The sequence below is a fragment of the Myodes glareolus genome, chromosome 22 (assembly GCF_982192425.1).
Source record: "Myodes glareolus chromosome 22, mMyoGla1.1, whole genome shotgun sequence".
Taxonomy (NCBI): domain Eukaryota; kingdom Metazoa; phylum Chordata; class Mammalia; order Rodentia; family Cricetidae; genus Myodes; species Myodes glareolus.
This window is the reverse complement of record NC_142047.1, coordinates 48,177,308-48,200,939: the sequence shown is the minus strand read 5'-3', so window position 1 is coordinate 48,200,939 and position 23,632 is coordinate 48,177,308. Positions and strand designations below refer to the sequence as shown.

General features: G+C 45.8%; 1 protein-coding gene across 1 annotated transcript in view; it reads right to left on the bottom strand.

Annotated features, from left to right (window-relative positions):
• The window catches only part of Cdh13 (cadherin 13), a 969,028-nt gene that overhangs the window by 308,686 nt on the left and 636,710 nt on the right, over nucleotides 1-23,632 (bottom strand). The window contains exon 6 of the mRNA XM_048437368.3: nucleotides 23,087-23,231. Coding sequence (XP_048293325.2) covers nucleotides 23,087-23,231 — 145 coding nt within the window. The remainder of the gene's footprint in view (nucleotides 1-23,086; nucleotides 23,232-23,632) is intronic.

The following is a 23,632-nucleotide window of genomic DNA, read 5'->3' as shown; positions in this document are numbered from 1 at the left end:
CCGCTGCAGGAGACAGATGTGCTGAAACTTTGCTGGTAGGCCATGACCTGGTGGTGATGGGTTAAATTAAGATGCAAGAGTTAGCCAATAAGAATGGCTAATGGGCCAAGCAGTGATTTAATTAATACAGTTTCTGTGTGATTATTTCAGGGCTGAACAGCCAGGAACCAACAAGCAGCCTCCTCCTTGCAACAGGCCACTAGCACTGGTGGTCAGAAGTCTGGGCCCAGAGCCGCTAAATAAAGGCGTCAAGAGACTGGGTTCCACATGGGAAGATAAGGAGAAAGGTCCTCTTCAGATATGGAAGCAGGGTGAGTTCTTCCTTGCCTCCCACTGTGGCTCTCTTTCAGCTCAGGCCAGCCACAAGCAGGATTTGCTCAGCATCTCAAGATGGGAAACTCAGCAGAGTGACCTCTGTTCCCTCCCCCACTTTCCTGCCTGTTGTCTCTCTCACTCCCTCTTCCCTCAGTTGCCTTTCTCAAAATCTTGTCTTGTTTGTGGCCTCAGATTGTTTCTATTTTGATTGACAAATCATAAATGTGTGCATACATGGGTTAGAATGTGCCGCTTTGATACGAGTTTACAATGGGGCATGATTAAATCCAACTAATTAATGCATCCATCAAACCCGCTCTCCTGTCATTTGTGATACTGCGGGCGAGTTCTGAGGATGTTTTGCCTGGTGGAATTAACCAGCCACAAACACACCAACACTGCATGCCATGTGTGAGGTTGAATAAAGTTCATCTCCCAGATGCAGGGAGAATGGTGCTGATGAGGGGATGGGGAGGGAGAGAGCTGGGCCTTGATCGAAAGGTGTGAAGTTTCAGTTGGACAGGGAAACCAGTTTTGACTGTTCTGCTTGACCAGGGAACTAGCTCATTTTGTGTTTCTCTCTGTGTGCTTAAAGGCTCAAGTGGTTATTTTGTTCTGCCTGGGTAGCCCAGGAAAGTGTCCTATCTTTAAGGTCATCTGGTGAGCTGTAGTTACATGGGAAAGGGTCTCTTTGGACATGCGATGAAGCCTGTCACAGCCATAGCTCGGGGTCTTGGAAACTGGAGGCTGAATATCTACATACAACGGTGTGATCACTAACTTTGTCCTGTTCTGTGTTTTGGATACAGGGCTCTGTTATGTAGCCCTGACTAGTATGGATCCCACTGTGTAGACCAAGCTGGTCTCAAATCTGTAACATCTTCCTGCCTGTCTCTCTGGAGCTGGAGCTATGATTGATTGACATGACTGACCATATTTCAATTTTACTGGGCTACTCAGCACACAGACATTTAGTCAAAGGGTCTTCTGGGCTTGCCTACAAGGGGCCTTTGGAATGACATTATTTGATTCTGTGGACTTAATAAAGACAATTGTCCTGCCTGAAGTGTGTGGGCTTTATCCAATCAGCCGAAAGCAGAGCAGAATAAAAAGGCTGAGTAAGAGAGAGCCTTCCCCTGCCTCACTGTCTGCAGCTGGGATGCCAGTCTTTTCCAGCCTTTAGACTGATGGGAGACATCAGCTCTTCTCAGGTCACAAGCCCACCCACTCTTGGGCTGGAAGCTGTACCATTCGCTCTCTGGTCCTTAGGCCTATGGACTTAGTTGGAACCATACTAGAGCTTCCCTGGGTCTTCACCTTGCTGCCCATGGACTTTGGGAGTCCTCAGCCTCCATAATCACACCAGCTAATTCTCTTCATAAAGATTTAAATTTTTGTTATGTGTATACATGTGGGTCTATGTACATAGGAATGCAGGTGTCTGTGAAGTTAAGAAGAGGGCATAAGACCCCCTGATGCTGGAGTTATGATCAGTTGTGAGCTACATGCCATTGTAGCTGGAGATCAAACTTGGGTCCTTTCCAAGATCATCAATCCATCTTTAGCTGCTTCGTCATCTCTCTCTAGCCTACAAGCCAGTTCTTAAGAATAAATCTCTTGGCGCCGGAAAGATGGCTCAGCTGTTAAAAGCACCTGGTGCACTTGTAGAGGACTCGGTTCAGTTCCCAGCTCCCCGCATCTACATGGTGGCTCACACCGTCCCTAACTCCTGGTCCAGTGGTGCCAATATTCCATGAGCAACAGGTAATCACTTGGTACATATACATATATATACAGGAAGAACACTCATGCATAGATTAAAAAAAATAAAATGATACAATCTAAACACACACACACACACACACACATTTCTTTTTTTTTCTGGAGAACTCTGCTAATACAAACACCTAAAGAAAACCCTGGGATCCATTGATCCTGGGATGAATCAAGTTCTTGTGGCCCTGATCTCCTTTATAAGCCAAGGGCTGAAAGTCGCCTCCTCTCTACTGAGCTTTGTTTCAAATGGATGTGTTCACAGGGTCTAAAGGAGACTTGGAGGGACACAATGAGACTTGATGTGAGTTCCCTGTTCACCAAGAGTTAGCTCCTTATCTGCAAATGAGAATTTCTTTATCAATGTCTTGGGGCCACGAAAGACTGGATCGAGGTGAAATATATATAAAATCCGTAGCTTTGTATCTAATATTATGGTTACCCCGAAGCTAGCTCCTTAACAGGAGGTGGGGAAGACAGAGAGAGGTTTCTAGGACCTCCTTCGAGGCCAGTCTTAATTTGATCCATCAGCAGACAACTCCTTTGTCATCTTTTGTCTCTGCTCACGATGTCCACCTTCAGGATCTCCCATGGTTAATCCTCCACCAGGGACTTAGAAAACAAGATCCACAAAAGAAGACATAAAATAAATGAAGCCTGGAAAAATACTGGGCTGATGCTCACATGGCACCTTTAATGCATTTCTGCAAACATCATCTTCTTGTTTCTGGGCTTTGTGGAGGAGACTGGCAGAATTGGAGGAGCAGTGTGGAGGAAGGGGGGCTCTAGAAGGACAAAGGATGTGGTCCCTAGTCTCAAGTCTGCTGGAAGACATCCATGAATGTTATCTGAAGGTCACTGACTTGCTCTCTGGTTCTCTCCCACTCACCCTGCAGCTCACCTGGAAAGAAAAATCCTCCTGCCCAGATGCCTTTAATTGCCTAGTACTTGGGGCCTCAAAGATGCCTTTCCTAGGCTTCTGTCATCATTGTGAAATCACTGCCAACAATTCCTGCTCTGACTTCTTACAGATTGACACCCCATCCCCAGCACATAGAGCTCTCATGGCTTTGCCAGTGAGGAAATTCACTTCATTGGCTTGCTTCATTTACTTAACCAAGGGACCCCTCTGCCATTGCTCCACCCCTTCACCTAATTCTCAGGTTACTGATAAAAACATGGAAAAGGATAGTTTCTTCTTTGCTTAAAAGTTTCATGAGGGCCAATCTCAGGCTAACCCTTTTCCTCTGTTTACCACACATGCATGCCCATGCACGTGCACACACCTATACACATAAGCCCCACGGTGTGGCAATTTCCTTTGAATCTAAATATTCCATCCCAGAGGAAAGCTCATTAAGACTCAGCAAGTTCTAAGGGTTGGTTGGTTAGGACTTGGGAAATAAACAATTCACAAGTTTTAGGAAGATCCTGAATCTTACTAGGTTCACAAAGCTCTCTTTCTTCTAGGATGGGTCAGCCGTAAGTACCGCTGAGGAGAGGAAACCACCTGACCTCTTGAGATGCCCGTGAACTGCACAGCAAGTTCCAAGGATGCAGCTTCTATGAGTCATCACCCATGCTGGGGTGGGCTTTGCAGTGATGTAGTTGCCTTTGGATCACGCATGCTCCTGTAAGTGACCTCTCACCCAGACTCCTTAAGTAGTCCAATTAATTGGTTCATCTAGCTGGACTTCGATGGTGCCATTACTCTGATTCATTGTCAGTTTCCTATCTGGGATGAGTAAATATTTGTTCATACGTCCCCAGGAACAGTGCCACAAAACATATGGGCACGCGTGCGCGCACACACACACACAATTTCTCGTTCTACAACTGTTTCTTTTGCAGCTTTGGGTCATCGTCTGACAAAGTTCTGCTTTGTCTTGAGGCAAACTTTAGGCTAAAGACTTTGACTTCCTTCTGGAACATGGACATTGCCCTTTCCACCTCCCCTTCTTCCTGAATGGAGATAGAGATTTGAAGCCTTGAGCTGTGATGGGTCTTACAGTAACAGAGCAAAGGCCAAAGGCTCCCAGAAAGGCCAGCTGTCACCTCATTCAAGCACAGAGCAAACTGCCTCCCAGCTTCCTGAAAGAGGACAAAAGCCATCGGTGAGGGCTAAACCCTCTAAAGCTACCTGCTGTGGTCGCGCCCTCCTAATTGCTGGCTTGTTACCTGCAGCCAAAAAGCATCCCTGACCAGTACCTTAACAGATCAATTTAATCTCTGGGTCCCCAGGTTACAGCTTTTCTAACTCAACTACATTTTCTTTTGCTGATGTCTGCCCTTTTAAAAATGTAGTTTGACCTTACCCTTTAAGACGTAATTAGAATCAGACAGGGTAGGTCTGTCTCATGCCAGGAGGATAAATCCCCTCAGACAGGAATGACCGAGTACCTCTGCTGTCTGTACGTGCACAACCCAAACCAAACCGCAGAGTGGTTTATTCCATTTATTTATTTATTTATTTATTTATTTATTTATTTATTTATTTTCATGCTTGCCTGTTGCATCTCGTATCACCAATAAAATAAACGTTTCCATTTAGATGCATGGTCAACTGGAGAACAACACTGAATGCTTATGCTAGAGAGCTGCGAATAAAGTTGCATTAGGCTTATGGAGAAGGACCCGAGAGCATGCTAAGGAGTAATTAACCCTTGCAGAAGCAGAGCAAATACTGTCTATGAGATCAGGCAGATTCAACTCACATGTCTCCTCCTCTGATTGTCTGTGTCAACCATTCCGAGCCTCCTGGCCCTCCTGGGAAACTTGGAGACAACACAGTTTTATTGGGAGTATAAAAAGAGACGATGGATTGGGAAGTGGCTGTCTTGGCATCTGTAACCAAAGGGGCAAGCTTTTGAGGCTTCTGGTGGAGCAGAGATGTCCTCCAAAAGGAATTGGTAAAGGAGAGCTGAATATCTCTGTCTCTCTCTCTCTTTCTCTCTCTCTCTCTCTCTCTCTCTCACACACACACACACACACACACCTTGCTCTAAGAAGGCAGGAACTCTCACAGAACGTAAATTTCCTGAGGCTATCTTTCACTGAAGGCTATAGGCATGACTGCGACATTCTAGAAACAAAACCATGCTCAGATCCATGAGAAAGGTCTCAGAACTCCTGGATTATTGAGTGCTAGTGGGACCAAACAGCCTCACAGACTAACCACAAGCCATTAATAGTTTCCAAACACCTGACACTTACAAGAAAAAAACAAATTAATGGCATTTAAAAGACACTCGATTAGCAGGTCCCCGAGGAGATGATGAGCAATTTTTTAAAAATTGGACTAGTGTGAACTTTTGTAGTGAAAAATTCCTTAAAGTGAAAGAAATACAGAAGTGGGCAAGAGATGATAAATGCCAGAAAACAAGGGACAGACCAAAGCAAGAGCAGGGCGTATTGAGAGGAGTCCGTGGTCCCTGCAGCAGCCAGAGTCACCTCTTCTATGTCTTATAGTAAAATTGCCAGGCAAGCAGAGGACAGGCCCTTGAAGATGATGGTTTGCACAGCCTCAACTCAGAATTTGCATAATTGAAGAATAACCTTGAGGACAGGTGCTGCATTCTTGTCTTTACACATGGAAGCCAAGGGGGTAAAGGTCAGATGGGTACCTGCTGCACACACTATGGGAGAGGGAGGGAAGCCAGGCACACAAGGACATCCTCTGGGAGTCTCTGTGTGTGAAAAACCTGAGCAAGCAAATCCATAGGGACCGGAAACAGGCATTGGCTTTCCCAGGACAGGCAAGATGTCAGGACAGAGAGGGCTGGCTCCATGGGTTTATATGTGGGTTGATAGAAACCTCCTAAGACTGACCAACTTTTCGGTCCTGTCAATAGAGTACAAACTATCAAACCATACATTTCTCTCATTCCACCTCCCCTTTTCATCTTGTATTTGCTAAATGTATATGATTCAGGTTTTGTCTACCTGAATGTCTGTGTGCCATGTGCATGCCTGGTGCCCACAGAGGCCAGAAGAGGGCATGGGATCCCTTGGAACTGCAGTTACCCATCATTGTGAGCTGCCGTGTGGGTGCTGGGAATCAAACCAGGGTCCTCTACAAGAGTGGCAAGTGCTCTTAGCTGCTGAGCCATTTCTCCAGCTCCTAAACCATATATTTAAATGTGTCCGTTGGACTGCTGTATGGTATATGAACGATACAACAGGCAAGTTAATGTATAGAATGCATACACATGCATATACATATGTGTGTATGTATATATATGTATATTTAGATGAATCACTTTTGCATTACCATGACAAAGATATCTGACAGACACAACTTTTGAGAAGAAGCACGTGTCTTGCCTCATGGCTTCAGCCCTGGTGTCGGGGCGGGGGGAGGCATGATGGGAGAGCTCAGATGATGATGGCAGAGAGGCAGGCTGCTCACACTAAAGCCGATGGGGAAACAGAGAGCGAGGCGGCCATCTCAACTGGGAATAGTCTTTAAGGCTCACACTTTGTGACCAATTTCCTCTAGCTAAGCCCTACTGTCTAAAGTTTCCACAGCCTCCCCAAATGGCACCACCAGGAGGGGACCAAGCACCCCAGCTATAAGCCTTGAGGGAACGTTTCAGATTCAAATCACAGCTATGAAATCACAGCATATGAAGCAGGCGCGGGCTCGGGAATGCGGTTCTTGACAAATTCTTCAACTTTGGAGAGCACTCGTGCCTAACTAAGTTCACACCCGAATGAAAACATTCTGACGTTCCTAGGCTTCATCATTTCAAATGTCCTTAGTTCAGACACATGCAAAAACGCTGCCACAATGGATTCCCACCGCTTCTCCTTGAGGAAATTGAGGCTCAAAGAGACATGGAAAGAAGAGAAAGTAGGCCTAGAGTTCCTCTTTATAGGTCTTCAGAGCACTCTGGCTGTCCTCCGTCTGCAACCAGCCGAACAGTTCCCAGAGGGCAATCAGTAGCGGTGACAGCTACTGCCATACACACTGTGCTGGCTGGTGTGTGTCAACTTGACACAGGCTGGAGTCACCAGAGAGAAAGGAGCCTCAGTGAAGGAAATACCTCCACGAGACCCAGCTGTAAGGCAGTTTCTCAATTAGTGATCAATGGGGAGGGTTCAGTTCATGGTGGGTGGGACCACCCCTGGACTGGTAGCCCTGGATTCTATAAGAAAGGAGGCTGAGCAAGCCATGAGGAGCAAGCTAGTAAGCAGCTCCCCTCCATGGCCTCTGCATCAGCTCCTGCCCTGTTGGAGTTCCTACCCTGACTTCCTTTGGTAATGAACAGCCAAATACACCCTTTCTTCCCCAACTTGCTTTTTGGTCGCAGCAATAGCAATCCTAACGAAGGCACATACATTGTCTTTGCTAGGCGTGAAGTTCAAAGGCTGGTGAGCACTTTCTCACTGAACTACATGCCTTCTTTGACCCATTTCTATCATCCTCATTTTGTAGAGGAGTTATGCAAAGCTCAGAGGTTAGGACAGGCTGAAGATCTAATTCCTTCTCATGAAATCATGGCCCAAGGCCAGGTCTTCCAGGGGTTATAGGACTCAAACTTTGTTCCCTGAGGGGAGGTAGATCTCTGGATGGGAGTTCGGTCATCCACTGGCAAGAAGAGAAAAGATCCTCTGGAAACCTCCTAGAGCCATCCAAGCACTCCCTGAACTCTTCTCTCTCTCCCCAGCCTTTGGTACAGAATCCTGAGGCTACTGTGGCAGCCATTGAACATAAGGGCATTGTGTTCAATGGCTGCCACCAAATGGTGTGCATTACTGGAGTGGTCCTAGGTCATCAGAACTAGAGTAAGTTCTGAAATCGTCACAATAATAGAGTCAAAATAACTATACCAAAGAGCACTTCCATCATAAAACACTAAGTGCTTCATTATTTCTTTATTTTGAAACAGGTTATTGTAGTTCAGGCTAACCTCGAACTCACTATCTAAGCTGACCTCGAAGCTCTTCTGATCCTCCGGTCTCTGAACTAGGATAAAGGTATGCACCATTACATCCAGTTTATGTGGTACTGGCCCTGAGGCTCAAACACAGGGCTTCCTGTATCCTGGGCAAGCATGCTAGCATCTGACTCTGTTTTTAAGAAAAAAAAATCTAGTGACAAAGAGACCTCAGGATCCTTCTGGAAAGAATTCTAAGACAACGGGGAAGAGAAAGACCACTTCTGTTCCCTTAGAGATTTATTTCTGATTGTCATTCTGTGACTGGGGGTAAGGCATGTATACAGAGTTTAATGCTAAGGGCTTAAGGGACCAGACAAATGAACAACTCTGGAAAAACTCTGAGGTAATGACTTTTCCTGGTGGCACAAACACCAGTCCCAGTCACCCACAAAGGAAGCATTTATACTAGTACCCCAAGAGGAAGGATCCAGCTAGGACTCCCAAGAGGAAACATCCCTGCTAGCACTCCAAGAGGAAGTATCCACACTAGCACCCCAAGAGGAAACATCCAAGCTAGCATCCCAAGAAGAAGCATTTATGCTAGCAACTCCAAGAGAAAAAAAAATCCATGATAACATTCCCAAAAGGAAACATCCATCCATACTAGCACCCCTAGAGAAAACATCCACACTAGCACCCCTAGAGAAAACATCCACACTAGCACCCCAGAGGAATCATCCAAGATGGCACCCTGCTGAAAACCAGGAACCCAGAAGATAAAGAGCCACACCCTGGAAAGAAGAAAATGAGAGCAAGCAGGAAAACACAAATATTCCCCCAGCCTGACTTTGGAGAACTCTTTGAGGAGATTCAGCTTCCTGAATAATGAAACAGCTTTGGGTACAGTGTTCAGCTTGAATAAAAAATATGCAGCTGTAATTAAAGCAGGAAAGCCATAAGTCTATTAAAGTTTTTTTTCTTTGATACTGGAAAACTCAATTCATGGCCTATATTTCATAAAACATACACTTGAAAGGGATTTTATATGCCCTTTCCCCACAGAATTTAGTAGACTGAATCTTTTTCCATTTACTTAAGATTGGAGGTGGGTCTATATATAATTCACTCAGGGCATCTTAAGAAAACGCACTGGATCCTAGGTGAAGAGCCTGGATCAATGGAAGCTGAGGCCCTGGACTCTGCCCTCGGGAAGGACCGGATTCTCAGAGCAGTGGGACTGAGAAACAACCTTAAGGTGCTTGTTGACTGAAGGTCCAGCTTGCCTTGTGGACCCTCAGTTCTCCTTGAACATCTCCAGATTTACCGCTAGGGGGCAGATCTGGCTGCACGGAAAAGGCACTGAGCTTGGACTGCAAGTGGCTTGTAAGGCAGACCATTAAGGGGAGAGAGAATGGGAGGTGGATTTGATCAAAATCCATTATATGAATGTACAAAATTCTGAAACTATAAAAAAGTGATTCTATAAAAACGAAGTAACTGAAATGGGTGCTGTTCTCTCTCTCCCTATTATCTCTCTTACACACACACACACACATACACACATACACACATACACACACACACACAGAGAGAGAGAGAGAGAGAAATACTCTCTAGACTTTGAGTGGCAGGCGGCATTGTGTTGGGCGAGACCGTTTCAGGATAGTGGGAAGAAATGACAGAGTGCAGTCATTGGAAATACACAGGTCTAAGATTGGACCCCAGCTGTGTGACCTTGGGAGGACTAACCTAAGTTCATGAGATTCCAGGAGCTCAGTCCTACAGCGCTTAGGAGGGTTGCATTGACAGCTAAGGGACAAGTCGCCCAGGGCCGAGCGAAGAGCAGTCGGACAGAATCTACTCAACATTCTCACTGCTTCCCTCCAGGCAGGAGCATCTCCTTCCTTCTCTCCCAGATGATTCTCAGGAGCATGCTCACTTTCGAAGGACTACAGCGTGTGTGTGTGTTATATCACCTGCTGAGGTCCCTGAGCATCTGCAGGCTGTGTGGGGCAGGACTGGCCTTCATGTACGTCCATTCTCACCAAAAGCGGCATATCTACACATGGTAGGCTTTCTGGAGATGCTTATTTAAGGAATGAACAAATTGCAAACAAGCACAGACATTTATTTCAGAACCAAACAAAACGAGAGCATTATGATTTGGAATTCCTGCCACTTGGGACCATTGGAGCCTTGGATGGCATTTATCAGTGACCACTACGGTGTGTGCTTGGGACTCTGCCGAGTACCGAAAACCTGGGAATGGAGGGGGGAAAAGAAAAAGCATCCCAATATTGGGGTCCCCAGGCTTAAGCTTATGGCTGAGAAAGGAGACAGGAGGCAGAATCCAGCTCAAACCTGGGGAAAATTTATAAACCTATTAAGGTTTACAGTCCTGCTGTCATTCCATAAAGATGGCATCAGGCACAATAATCCGGTGTCATAAACTGTTGCAGTGTGTAGTAATCCCCCATTTGTCAGGGGATCATTGCAGAAGTCATGTGTGACCTCTTGTCTCTTTCCTTAAGCAAAGGTGGTAACCTTGCTTAAGACTGAAGTTCTCTTGGGCTTGGGGCACTAAAAACATTGTCCATTCTTCTTTATTTTTTAAAGAATTTAACACATGCACATATTTTAACCAAATCCGTACTCCATTCCTTGCCCTTCAATTCTTCCCATGTTTCACAGCACCAATTTTCCCCTGCTTCATGAGCTCACTTTCCCCCCACTTAAATCCATAAGCCAACATATTGCTGCCTGTACGTCCATGGGTATTGGGATGCATGGGTGTGCATGGGTGTACATGGGTGTGCACAGGTGTGCACAGATGTGGGGCTGTCTGCCAGAGGTTGAGCAGCTGACTGCAGGCTGCATTCCTGGAGGAAACTGGCTCTTCTAAAACCATTCTTGGTCCCCTTCTGCCACAGCTACCCACTAAGAAGAGCAGGTTACTATTTAACAGTCAAACCAGACTTTACCAGTCTCCTTCAAAATCAACCGGATCTACGAAATCTGTCCTGCTACATGTAAAACACACCATAACATAAGGAGTCTGGATCTGGAACCTACAAACTTTTTTTTTTTTTCAGGATAAGCTAGTACATACTTTAGTCTTTGTAGGATGTATAGTCTGGGTCCAGTTACCTACATCAGTCTGTGGCCGGAATGCAGTCAATACATAGATGAGTATATAAAACCTTACTTAAAATAAAACAAACAATGAGACAGATCTGGCTTGTATTTGCTGACTTCTGCTCACAGTGACTGTGCACTTGTCTGCCTCCTCGAATTCTCCGGATATGTCTCTTACTAAGACACCACTCAGGTCTTTGCTACTCCTGGGCTGCTCTTCCTGGAACATCCTTTTTTCTTTCACTATCTTCAGGTTCAATGCCACCTCATCAAACTTCATGATCATCGCACCACATTATTTTTTTTCCTGTTTCATCTGTAGGGCTTATGCCATGCTTTTTGCTCATTGAATTGCTGGTTAACTTTCATCTCCCGGAAAATCTTAAGTGGTGTGTGCATGTCGGTGTACATGCATGTGGGTGTCTGGACATACGAAGGCCAGGCAAGCCCAGGTGTTGTTCTTCATGTGGTTTGAATAAGAATGCCCCTCCTAGGCTCAGATGTTTGAATACCTAGATCCCAGTTGGTGGTGCTGTTTGGCCAGAGTTGGGGGCGTGGCATTGTTGGAGGAGGAGGGGAGATGGGCTTGGAGAGTATAAAAGTCTCCTCCCGCCAGTGACAAGCTCTCCTTCATGTCCTCTGCCTCAATTCCTGCCTCAGGTTCTTGCACTGAGTTTCTGCCATAACTTCCACCAAGGAAAGATTGTAAGATGTAAGATGAAATAAACCCCTTTCTCTCCAAAAAAAAAAAAAAAGTCTCCTCCCTCCATGACGAGGTGCTCTAATTTGTGCTTGTGGTTCAAGATGCGAGTTCTCAGCTTCCTGTTTCTGCTGTCAAGCCTGCTGCTTGGTGCATGCCTCCATTCTGCCGTCATGGACCCTAAACCCCTGGGACCACGAGAACAAATAGACTCCTTCTTCCATGAGTTACCTTGGTCATGGGGTCTTATCACAGCAGCAAAACAGTGGTGAATATAGGTTCCATCCACCTTTCTTAAGACAGGGGTCTCTCATCGGCCTGGAACTCAGTGAGTAAGCTAGATTGTCTATCCAGCAAGCTCCGAGGATCTGCCTGTCTCCATCTACTAAGTGCTGGGATTGTAAGTGCATATCACCATGGCTGTTTTTTTTCCATTTTAATTTATATGAATGGATATTTGCCTACATGCATGTCTGGATATGTGATATATGTATGTAGCAACCAGAAAGTCCAACGGAGGGCATTGGATTCCCTGAACTAGAGTTACAGATGGTTGTGAACCATCATGTGGATGCTAGGAACTGAAACCCAGATCCTCTAGAAGAGCGACCAGTGCCTTTAACCACTGAGCAATTTTTCCAAATGATTGTGGGTTTTTTTGTTGTTGTTGTTTGTTTTTGGTTTTGTTTTTTTAAAAGCAGGTTCCATGCATCAAACTTAGGTCCTTAAGCTTGCAAGGCAAGAGTTTTGCCAATGGAGCTATTTCCCCAGCCATCTCAAACTCATAAATGTCTTAAAAGCAGAGACCTAGTCTGGGTTCATTTCTATGTCCCTTACACCTTCCACAAGTCCTGGCTTAGAGCAGTTGACCAATATGAAGTTGCTGAAGGACTTATCTGTAGAAACTGCTGTGAAGTCAGTGTCTCTGAAGTTGTCACTAATGGATTTGATGCTCCGACTTTCCCCTGTATGTCCAGAGTCAGGCTTGGAGGACAGACTCCAGGGGCATTTGCTGGCACACATTGCCCCACAACTCAAGGACTTGTTCAGCCATCACAGAGTAGCCACAGTGACTGGAAGTTTCTGTTGGATCCATTCCTTCACATGGCTTTAGAATGATTACTATGCTTCTGAGAGTATTGATGCTTCTTTACTCAATCAGTATTCTATTTTTTTATTAACCAAGTGAGTTAGATTGTAGTTTTAACTTCAAATCCTTGATGTCACAAATCCTTCCCGCCTTCAAATGTTGATGAGCGATGGAAAAGGAGTTTTGCTCTTGAGTCCAAAATAACTTCAGAAGTTTAATGAACAGGGTCACTAGATGTTTACTTTATTAAAGGAAGTCATTGGCAGGAGCATTAGAGCCACATCTCTCCAGTTCACCCGGAACGCTAAGGACTTCCTGAAGAGCATAAACACGGATGACCGGCAGAGGAGAGGCAGCATCCAGGCTGACCCAGGACCAAAGACAAGGTCAAGAGGAGAGGATTCAGGAAGCAAGGTGAGGCCTGCCTCTGAAAACCTCCAACACCATGTGCGCATTCAGTTGGTAAGAGGGTTGGTTGTACATAGAATGGAAGGGATAGGGTTCGAAGCTGTGCATATTAGGGTGACATGTGCAATGATTGGATGCCCTTCTACAAGACCAAGGGGTCCAGCCATTCCTCTGCTCTCACTAGAGCCTCTGACAGCCTGAATGCTACAGTGATACAACAGGATGGAATTCTCTTACATCCAATGGTGCCCACCAGAGTGGGCTGAGTGTGTAAGAGTGAAGACCCTGGAAACCAGACCGAGGAGTTAATGGACTCGGCTCCAAGATTGTGAGAGATATTTGTTGTCTGGGGACACATAGAGTGAAGAGTCACTGAAGAGGTTCTATTTCCTTCTTCTTCTTCTTTTTAAATGATTCATTTTTATTTTATATGCATCGGTGCTTTACCTGCATGCGTGTCTGTGTGAGGCTGTCAGATGCCCGGGCACCGGAGTTATAGACAGTTGTGAGCTACTATGAGGGTGCTGGGAACTGAACCTTGTTCCTCTGGGTCATCTGGAAAAACTGCCAGTGCTCTTAACCTCTGAGCTATCTCTCCAGCCCCAAGGTTCTATTTCTTGAATGACCAAGAAGAGTCAAGAGTGAGCCAGGTTCAGATATCACTTTTCATACCATTTATTCCTAGAATTTTGCCTTTGGGAAGTAGCCTCTGATTGGATTATACAACTCTTCGATAACATTCTTTTATGACCAACTGTACTCAAATGATATGCTAATGACATTCTTTCTGAGATACCATCCTCTGCTAAGGCTCTGGCTATGACTTGAGGAGACAGGCAAGCAACAGCAACTGTGACCTTCTCCCTTCATCCCAAAAGCCAGGGAGAAGGCCATGATATGACAGCCCCACCCTGCTCCAGTGCAGATAAAGTCCCCAATGCAAAACCTCGCTACTGTTGAGTAAAGCCCAGGGAAACACATAAATGAAAATTCTCATCAGTATGTATATTTGTGAAAACAGAAACGATTATCTCCTAATTCCTGAGCTTAGCTGAGATATAGACTAAAAACCCCGTGATTACAAGGAGTGCCTAAACATGGATCAAAATGTAATAAGGCTTATCCTCCATCATGCCAATCTGACTCCCACCCTATATAAATTGCCACAAAAGTGGGTGGGGACGAGTGGGTGAACGCTGGTCTGCAGAATTGGTGCGGGAGAATTATCTGTATTCTGTCAATCATATTTTAATAAAACACTGATTGGCCAGGCAGGCAGTATAGGCGGGAAAGCCAGACAGGAAGTAGGGGTGGAGCAAAGAGACTGGGAGTATTCTGGAAGCAGAAGCTCTCTCTCAGCCACTCCTGTGCAGGCCACCGAAGAGGCAGCATGTAACTTGCCCAGCTGAGAAAGGTACGGAGCCATTATGGCTAACATAGATGAGAATAATGGGTTAACATAAGTTATAAGAGCTAATAAGTAGCCTGACCTAATGGGCCAATCAGTTTATAACCTTCTGGAGTCTTGTGTGTGATTTTCTTTGTTGCTTGCCGGCTGTTGGGGTACTAGGAGGGACAGAAACCCCAACAAGCCGGCCCCACATGTTACATATGGCGCCAACGTGTGGACAACTGTATCCACATAAAGCCTGAGACAGCTTGGGAAGTAATTCCAGAACAAAATAACAGCATTATGCATGGTTTCTTGGTAGCAGCAATTTCTCGGGTCTGCTCTGCTTGCTAGAGGCAAGCAAATGCTCTCATCTAAGAGAGGCTTCCTGACTCAGCTTTAGCTGCAAAACCTTGCAGCTCTTTTAAGAGGTCCTGCCACGAAGCACTTAAACGGTGTTGATGAAAAGCTGAATGCATGCTTTTCGGTTTTCAGCCGTAGCTGGAAAAAAGCTGTGCTGTTTTAAAATGCCGTCTTTCTGGGCCGTCCTGCCAGGGCAAACTCTGACTCTTTCAGGCAGGCAGTCCGACTGAGTGTGGTCTGTGAGCAGAATGCTCCAGCTTACTTGCTAGCAAGGACCTTGAAACGCCATAGAGTTGTGGCAACAAAAATGGCTACAGCCAGTACCTCCACAGAGGCTGGAAAGCTAAGGATCTAGCCGTCAAAGCCATGGCTTTCTGTATTGTTTTGTAAATTAAAGGCTCATGTGGTCAGAAAAAGAGAGATATACAGTAAAGAGAGATTCAAAGATGAAGAAAACCTCTAAATGGTTTATAGTGTGTTAAAAATAAATGCAGGATAAAAGTTAAAGTTCTTAAAGTAAAAAGAGAGGAGTTGGGTGTGGTGTTACATTCCTTTAATCCCAATGCCTGGGAGGAAGAGGTACCTTGACCTCTGAGACTTTAAGGGGCAGAGGTAGTTGACCTCTGTGACTTCAGGGTGTGGTAGCACACACCTTTAATCCCAATGCCTGGGAGGCAGAGACAGACAGATCTCTGAGTTCAAGGTGTGGTAGCAAACACCTTTAATCCCAGCACTGGGGAGGCAGAGACAGAGGATCTCTGAGTTCAAGGACAGTCTGGTCTACAGTGTTATTCCAGGACAAAGATATATACAGAGAACCTGTCTCAAAAAGCCAAAAGATAAAAGAAAAAATAAAATAGAGATTGAAATAAAGCTGCATAAAGATGGAAAATACACAGAGAATCTTGATACTGTATGCCATTATGCTCTCTTTGAATTGTTTGAATGCTGAGGAAGGAGCAACAACTGCTAAAAGACTTTTGTTTATAAATGCTGCTGAACTAACCCAAGATAGGTATTTTGAAAATACCTTGGCTTCAAAATTGAAGTCAAAAGGTATGCTACTTTGGAGAAGAGATTCTGTTTTTGTTTCCACAGAAAACGAGAGACTCTGGATTTATTCAGAGTTAAGAATAATCACCTTTGACCAAGGGAGGCCACCTGAAAAATCTCCGATAGGAACAGATGACCCAGATGACAGAGGTCTACATCCAGAACTGATCCAAGACTGCTGCCTGAGATGATCGAGACTCACAGGATACTCCAGTCATGACTTGATTATAACTCTAAATTTTCTTTAGGTCCCCTTAAGACTATCAGCACCCCCAACCAGCAGGAAGTAGCCTGAAATACTACGCCCACATTCCCAACAAATGGATTATGGGTATTTTCCTTTGTTTAAAAAAAAAAGAGAGGGAAATGGTGCGGGAGAATTATCTGTATTCTGTCAATCATATTTTAATAAAACGCTGATTGGCCAGGCAGGCAGTATAGGCGGGAAAGCCAGACAGGAAGTAGGGGTGGAGCAAAGAGACTGGAAGTATTCTGGAAGCAGAAGCTCTCTCTCAGCCACTCCTGTGCAGGCCACCGAAGAGGCAGCATGTAACTTGCCCAGCTGAGAAAGGTACGGAGCCATTATGGCTAACATAGATGAGAATAATGGGTTAACATAAGTTATAAGAGCTAATAAGTAGCCTGACCTAATGGGCCAATCAGTTTATAACCTTCTGGAGTCTTGTGTGTGATTTTCTTTGTTGCTTGCCGGCTGTTGGGGTACTGGGAGGGACAGAAACCCCAACAAGCTGGCCCCACATGTTACACAGAATGGTGATGAGGGCCAAGAAGAGAGCCATAGCTTTGACCAACAGGGGTCTGGTTAACTAGATGACAGCATACCACACACTGACTGCTTGCATAGGGACCAACTAGGCATTTGCCGGTTAGCAAAGGTGGACTAGAGACAATGGCTTGCCTGTACCTAGGTGGAGTCTCGCTTCTGTTGATCCACATACCTGCCTTTCACTGTGTGGAGATGCCCAGAGAGAACCTAGGAGCCAGCTGATGCAGACGGTTCTCTCTACCTGGTGACTTGATGGAATGGAATTGTTCCCTTAAAGACGTTGAAAGAAAGTTTACGCTCTCTCTTTAAAACTTTGTATTTAAGAAGACGCTGCAAGGTGCCTGTGGCTGAATACCGAAACTGTGAGATTGGCTGGGGCAGAAGATAGTGAGGGAGAAGGTGATTTGAATGTCTGAGATACCCGGGCAGAGAAACTGGCATGGGAAAAGAGGGCGCCACCAAAGAGGCTTTACTACCACCATCCCAGTCCGACTACATGGGGATTTTATACTAAGTGGTTCTCAGCATCACAGCCATCCTTAGGCTGAGCTGGGTACCAAATAGCAGCCTTTAGCATCACGGCCAACTTTACTTAGTTCAAGCCGTTTTGCTGCCGAGTCAAGTTGACCTCTCAGCATGGACAATTGCCCCAAAGGTCAACAGATTTAGCTGTTTTCCCCATGTATGGCCTGGTCAGATTCCTTTTAAGATTAGACAGACCATACCGGGAAGAACCTGGGATGAAAACAAACAGGGGACATCTCTCTGCTCCCATCACCTCTTGGCAGAGTCTCCCTCCGTGTAAGATGAGGTCCAGCTAATCCTGTGTTAAATACCCTGTCTGGCTCTGGGGTAGCACTGGCCACAATTTTAGCTCATTTTTTTCTCCATTGCTGTTTTCTCATGTGGCTGTGAATGCCAGAGGGGAAGAACAAAATCTGCCCCCTTACTATGGTGCCCTCAGGGCTTAGTATATGTTGGCACATGCGGAATGTTTGGGGAACATATCGGAGGGGAAGCAGAAAGCAGGGAGCAAGGTGGTGTGGGAGTCATGGAGTTGACAAGAGGTCAGCTGATGATCTGGCCTTTCTACAGCATGGAGAATGGTGAGTGTAGCACCTAGACACTGTGGGCCATATCCCCATCTGAAGGGAAGCGGAATGTGACCAACATGGTAGGTACATGGACTGGTTACAGACAGTCTACATTACTTGTGTTCCCTTATGCCTCTCAAGGCTCACGATAGAGTGCTGTTCCGCCAGCTTCCATTTAGGGTAGCTAAGGCCAGCCCCATGCGGAACTTCTGTATCTGTTGGAAAGCTGCCTAAAAGCTTACATCCCAGGTTGCCTTCTTCATAGCTGATCAAAAGTCCTGGAAGCTAAAGTTCTCCTAGAGATGGTTTTCATTGCCCTTAGGTGTGCAGGTTGAATGGGGGACATCCTAGATCGCTGGTCCCTTTACTAGATTAATTCTCGTGGGGGTTGATGCCTTTTCCTACCACTTCCCCAGAGGCTTAAGCTCCACGTGCCCGCCCCAACAGCCTCTCCATACCTCTTGCACTGGCTGATATCCCTCTCCTGAGCTTCCCTCCCCTGGGGTCCCACACTTGCCCTTGACCCCCCCTTCCTTAGAGTATGCTAGGGGAAGCCCTGGTAGTTGCTTTTACAACAGCATTCAGAAGATCAGCAGGGACAAAGCATGTGTGCATTGGGGTCAGCAGGGCACTCAGGGTCCTATCACAGGTGTCCTCTTGGGAATCCTGAGGTCCTAGCTCTCTTTTCTGCCTTGGTGAGTCTTGGGGCCCGGCTGGCTGGTGGAATGGCCACAGCCTGGATGCGGGTCCCATAAATCAACACCATAACTATGAAAAGAACTAGGAAAACCATCATTCTCTGCTGATGTCCCTGCATCGGGAGTGATTCCCCAGAACAATACCCTGGAGTTAGTGCTGAGCAGCTGGGAGCAGTCTCCTGTCTGTACCTGCAGATAAATACAGGTGACCTTCCTCTGTGATGGATGGGCAACGATGGCAGCTGGGTACACAGGGATGTGGCACTGATGCCGGGCTCGTTGGGAGATGGATTCGCCTTCATGCCAACAATGCATCTCTTTGCTTTAACTTTGCTGAAGGGAACAATGTCAGCGCATCAAGAATAATCTCAGTACTAAGAGCACACCAGCGTCTTCTGAGCATTTGTTATGGTCTAAGCACCGGATGCAACCTGCTGTCTCATTTTATCTCCACCTACAGGCTCTCAACTGGCTACTGTTCTGTCCCGCTCCATCTCACAGACAAGGCAGTTGAGGCTTCTAGAAGGTTCGGTGACTTGCCTGAAGTCTTACCTTGTTAAGAAACTGAGTGGAAGGCATTGAACCCCATACTAAGGTATAGGGCTGCTACCAAAACCAAGTGCATAACGTATGGAGTTGGGTGTGAAATGATAGCGGTACCCCTTGTCCATCCATGATTAAAAGCTTAGGATGTTGGTGACAGGCGAGTATACAAGAAGGGTCTCTTCACAGCACTGGGCTCTATGAAGTTATGTAGACCACACCCCAGGCCACCGGCCCTAGGTAATGGGCTTAGAAGAAAGTGATGAGATTACTAACAAGGGTCTCAATATCTCACCCTGTTTCCCCCAGAGCCTTTCTTGGAAGGCTCACAATAAGTCAAAAGGTTTCAGGGAGCCCAGTTGTTGACCAGGACGATTGTTCACTTTCCATTAGGAGCTGAATCTATCCACTGGACAGAACTGCCCCCATCAGGACCTGCTTAGAGTCTAGCTCTACCATCAGAGCAGAAGAGACCTGCAAGATGGGTGTCTCATGGATCCCAGGCTCATATGAGGTGCACACACGGATGAGGACTGTTGTGCACACATGCAGATTCTGCTGACCACAGATCCCCGACTGAGCTGGGGTTGGTGACTGTGATGGTTTTACTTGTCAACTTGCCATAACCTAGGGCCACTTGAGAAGAGAGCCTCGACTGGGGAAATGTCTAGCTCAGGTCGGCCTGCAGACATGTCTCTGGGAGACTGTCTTGATGGCCACTGAGGTAAGAAGATGAATACTATTTCATGGGTAGGGTCCTGAACCGTGTAAGGGGGAAGAAAGCTGGCTAGCTGGAAACAGAAAACAAGCAGGCAGTGTGAGAGCATTCATTCATTCATTTTTTTCTTCTCTGAGAGCATTCATTCATTTTTTTCTTCTCTGAGAGCATTCATTCATTCATTTTTTTTCTTCTCTTGACTATGGGTATGGCCAATGGTCCCAGGCTCCTGCAGCTGAGACTTCTCTGCAACATCGGACTGTAACCTGGAATTGAAGACAACTCAAGCCCCTAACTTGCTTTTGGTCAGGATGCTTTGTCATAACAGAGGTGAAACAAGAAGAGAAACCTCTCATCAAAACAAAGCGTCATCATCCAAATTTCTCCATGGTCCTCCTGGCCTTTGAGAAGATGGTAGCCAACTCCAGAATGGTACATATAGGGGAGCTTGCAGCTCATAGCTCAGGACATTTTGAGCTCTTTTGACTCTTGATTTTCTTATCATCTATGAGATGAGGATTGCTGGACCCAGCTCTTAGGGTAGGAAAAGGCTAGAGGGTGGCACGCCAGAGCGGGTGGGGGAGTGTATTGTATCTAAATCCTCTAGCACACAATGAGAACTCAGCTCAATGATGGAGAGTCCAGTGACTGTTCATATTGTCAAGTTTATGGGACAACTGAAAATAGAGGGGCCGGGACTAGGGTGATGGCTTGGTTAGTAAAGTCTTGACACACACCTGGAAGACCTATGCTGCATCGTCAGCACCGACGTGAAAATCTGGGCAGGGTAGTATATGTCGGCAATCCCAGCATTGAGGAAGTGGCAGCAGGGGGATCCCAGGACTTGCTGACCAGCCAGCATAGCAGAAACAGCCATCTCCAGGCTCAGTGAGAGACTCTGCCTTAAAAACTATAAGGTGGAGAGTGATTGAGAAATACCCAATAAAGGACCAGGGAATTATAAACACAGAGAAGCAATCACTTGTCCAACCAATCAGGAAACAAAGAACACATGGTGTACTTTGAAAGGGGTCTCAGTGGGGAAGAGGGTTAGAGGAGGTTGGAACACCACTCACCATCTCAAAACCCCGAGACTGTTCTGTCTGTAAGTTTTTTTTTATGGGGTGCTACTGAATCTCTGGAGTCGTGCATTAAAAATGTCTCCTCTGCCCCCCAGTATCTACCTCTTGACACCAAATCTCACCGGTTCCTTCCCATGACTGCTCTAGAGTTAAACCTAGAGTCTGCTGAAAAAAGGAAAACAGTGACCAGGACCATTCTGCACCCACCGAGGCATCCATCCCACACAGCCGTCCGAATCTTATGTATTTTACCAGATAATATTAATCACAAAGCGAAGTGTGGGCTGGTTTATGTTTCCTGGAAATGTGTCTGCCCCTAACCAAATAGCTTTGTGCATTAAGAAATTCAATGTGCATAAAGGATTCAATTTTTCCCTGAAAATATGACAAGTTTATAAAGCAATAGCACCTGAAATGCTCCTAAACTTTACGGAAGGACATGGCTGTGGGAGGAAGATTGGCCCTCATCTCATCACATTCACGTACGGTACAGAGACGGGGGCATGTTCGCAGCCCCCAATGCACCATGGACTTTAATGCTGGGTTCATGCTGTTTTCAGCCCATCCGTATTCCAGTCGCTCACACTCAGGGTCTGGGGACCGCACACGGGAAGAAGGAATCATTCTTTGCTGTGCTCACACTCTGGCCTCTTTAATAGCTTTCTCCATCCATCTTGCTGACCTGTTCTGCCCCTCAGCTCCTTAAAGTAGATTTCTGTAAACATCACAATCAAAGTCCAGGGTCTCTCTCTCATCAGAAGTCCCCTCTCCATCAAAAAAAAAAAAAAAAAAAAAAAAAAAAAAAAAAAACCAAACAGCCCCCGGAGAGGTGCCAGGAGGCTGGCATGCCCTGAAGTGGTCTGACTTACCCTCACCTGCACCGGCTGCACCACCCCGGGCCCGATACTGCTCCTCTCCCTCCCTTTCTCCCTGATAACACCTTGGGGGACACACAGCAAATTTGCCTTCATCATTTGTATGGGAGAACACATTCAAATCTGGGAGGGGGGATGTCTGCTACTGCCCTTTCGGCGGGGGGGGGGCATGATGGAGACCACGGAGGACCATGCTTGTGAAGCTAAAGGGAGGTTTGAGGCATCTTGCATATGATTATTCACCTGGTAGTCTGGGGAGGTTACCATGGCAACATTTCCAAAGTCTCCAGTATCTACATGTCATTGATACATCCCATCAATTCAACAAAGGGAGAGAAGCAGCCCAAGCTGGCCCCTGTCTTCACTATGGCTTGCTGATTGACTATTTTGCTCATTGTGTAGTCAAAACCTCGGAACCAGCAACAGGGACACCCTTAGTAAGGGCCTTTTTTTTCACCCAAATGTGTCTTAAAGCTTAAAATCAAAGTCGAATCTAACAAGGACCGCTTTCTCCTTTTTTCTCCGCTTTCACAGCGTGACGCTCACAGGTAACTTCTGCTGGACACTGGCCACTTTAATTAGGATGTTCTGGGGGCTCTGAATTCTAAGTCTTTCCCTGATAGGTTAAACATGGTGAAAGAGAGCAGGGCCCTGAGGCACCCTGAAGTCGTTTACAGGACAGTAGCTACATGTATTTCCAGAGAGAGAGAGAGAAATGTCTTGCCTTCAGCCTTTTGACTGAAGACAAAAGCGGTCTCTCCAAGAATCTTCTAAGGAAAAGGAAAAAGGTCCAGCCTGTCACACCAACATTGTTCTTCTTGAAAGGCAATTATGAAAAGGATTCACAGAGCAATTTATGTGGAGGACAGCCATTCTCATCAAAACTCCGTGGGGGCGCATAGTTATGCCTTCAGCTCTTACATTTGTGAACAAACTATTCACACAATGCCCAACACTAGCCAGGCGTCGGAGTCCTGGATGGAGCATCACCCCTGCAGACAAGGAAATACATTTCCATAGTTCACAGTCCCCCAGTTATGCTCTGAGTATGATGTTTCCCGTCCTTGCTAGAATCCAGAGGAACATTAGTGTTATTTCACGACAACCCATCAGAATCCCCAAAGATGATCATACACCACTTTTAGGGCCATCATGTTGATGTCCAGTCAGTGCGACTTACCTGTAGGTGACCCTTCCATGACGTGGCCAATGTAAGGACCTTCCCGAAAGATGGGTCTGTTGTCGTTCTGATCAATCACGATGACTTCCAAGGGCACTGGCCCCTCCAGAGTTTTGCCACTGACATCGGTGGTCTCCACAAACAACTGTATGAGCAAAGAGATTGGGAGAGAAAGAAACCATTATATTATATTTAAAAATTATTTAAAATATATTTTAAATTATTATTATTAAATATATAATATCATTATATTTAAAAATATATCAAAACAAGATTCTCCACCGACAGTACGCTTTATCAGTTATTTTATAAGTCTTTGGTGATATTTGAACTCTAGTTTCCATGGGTTGTCACCAGGATGAGAACAGAAATTAAATAATTTACAATAAAAGGCAGAGATCAGCATGTGTCACAACATCCCTTGGAAAAGCCACAATTAAATCATCAAATCTGCAAAGAAATTTAAACACAGAGACACACAGATACACAGACAGACAGACACAGACACATACACACTACTGCAATTCACCATAGTTAGGAAAGCGT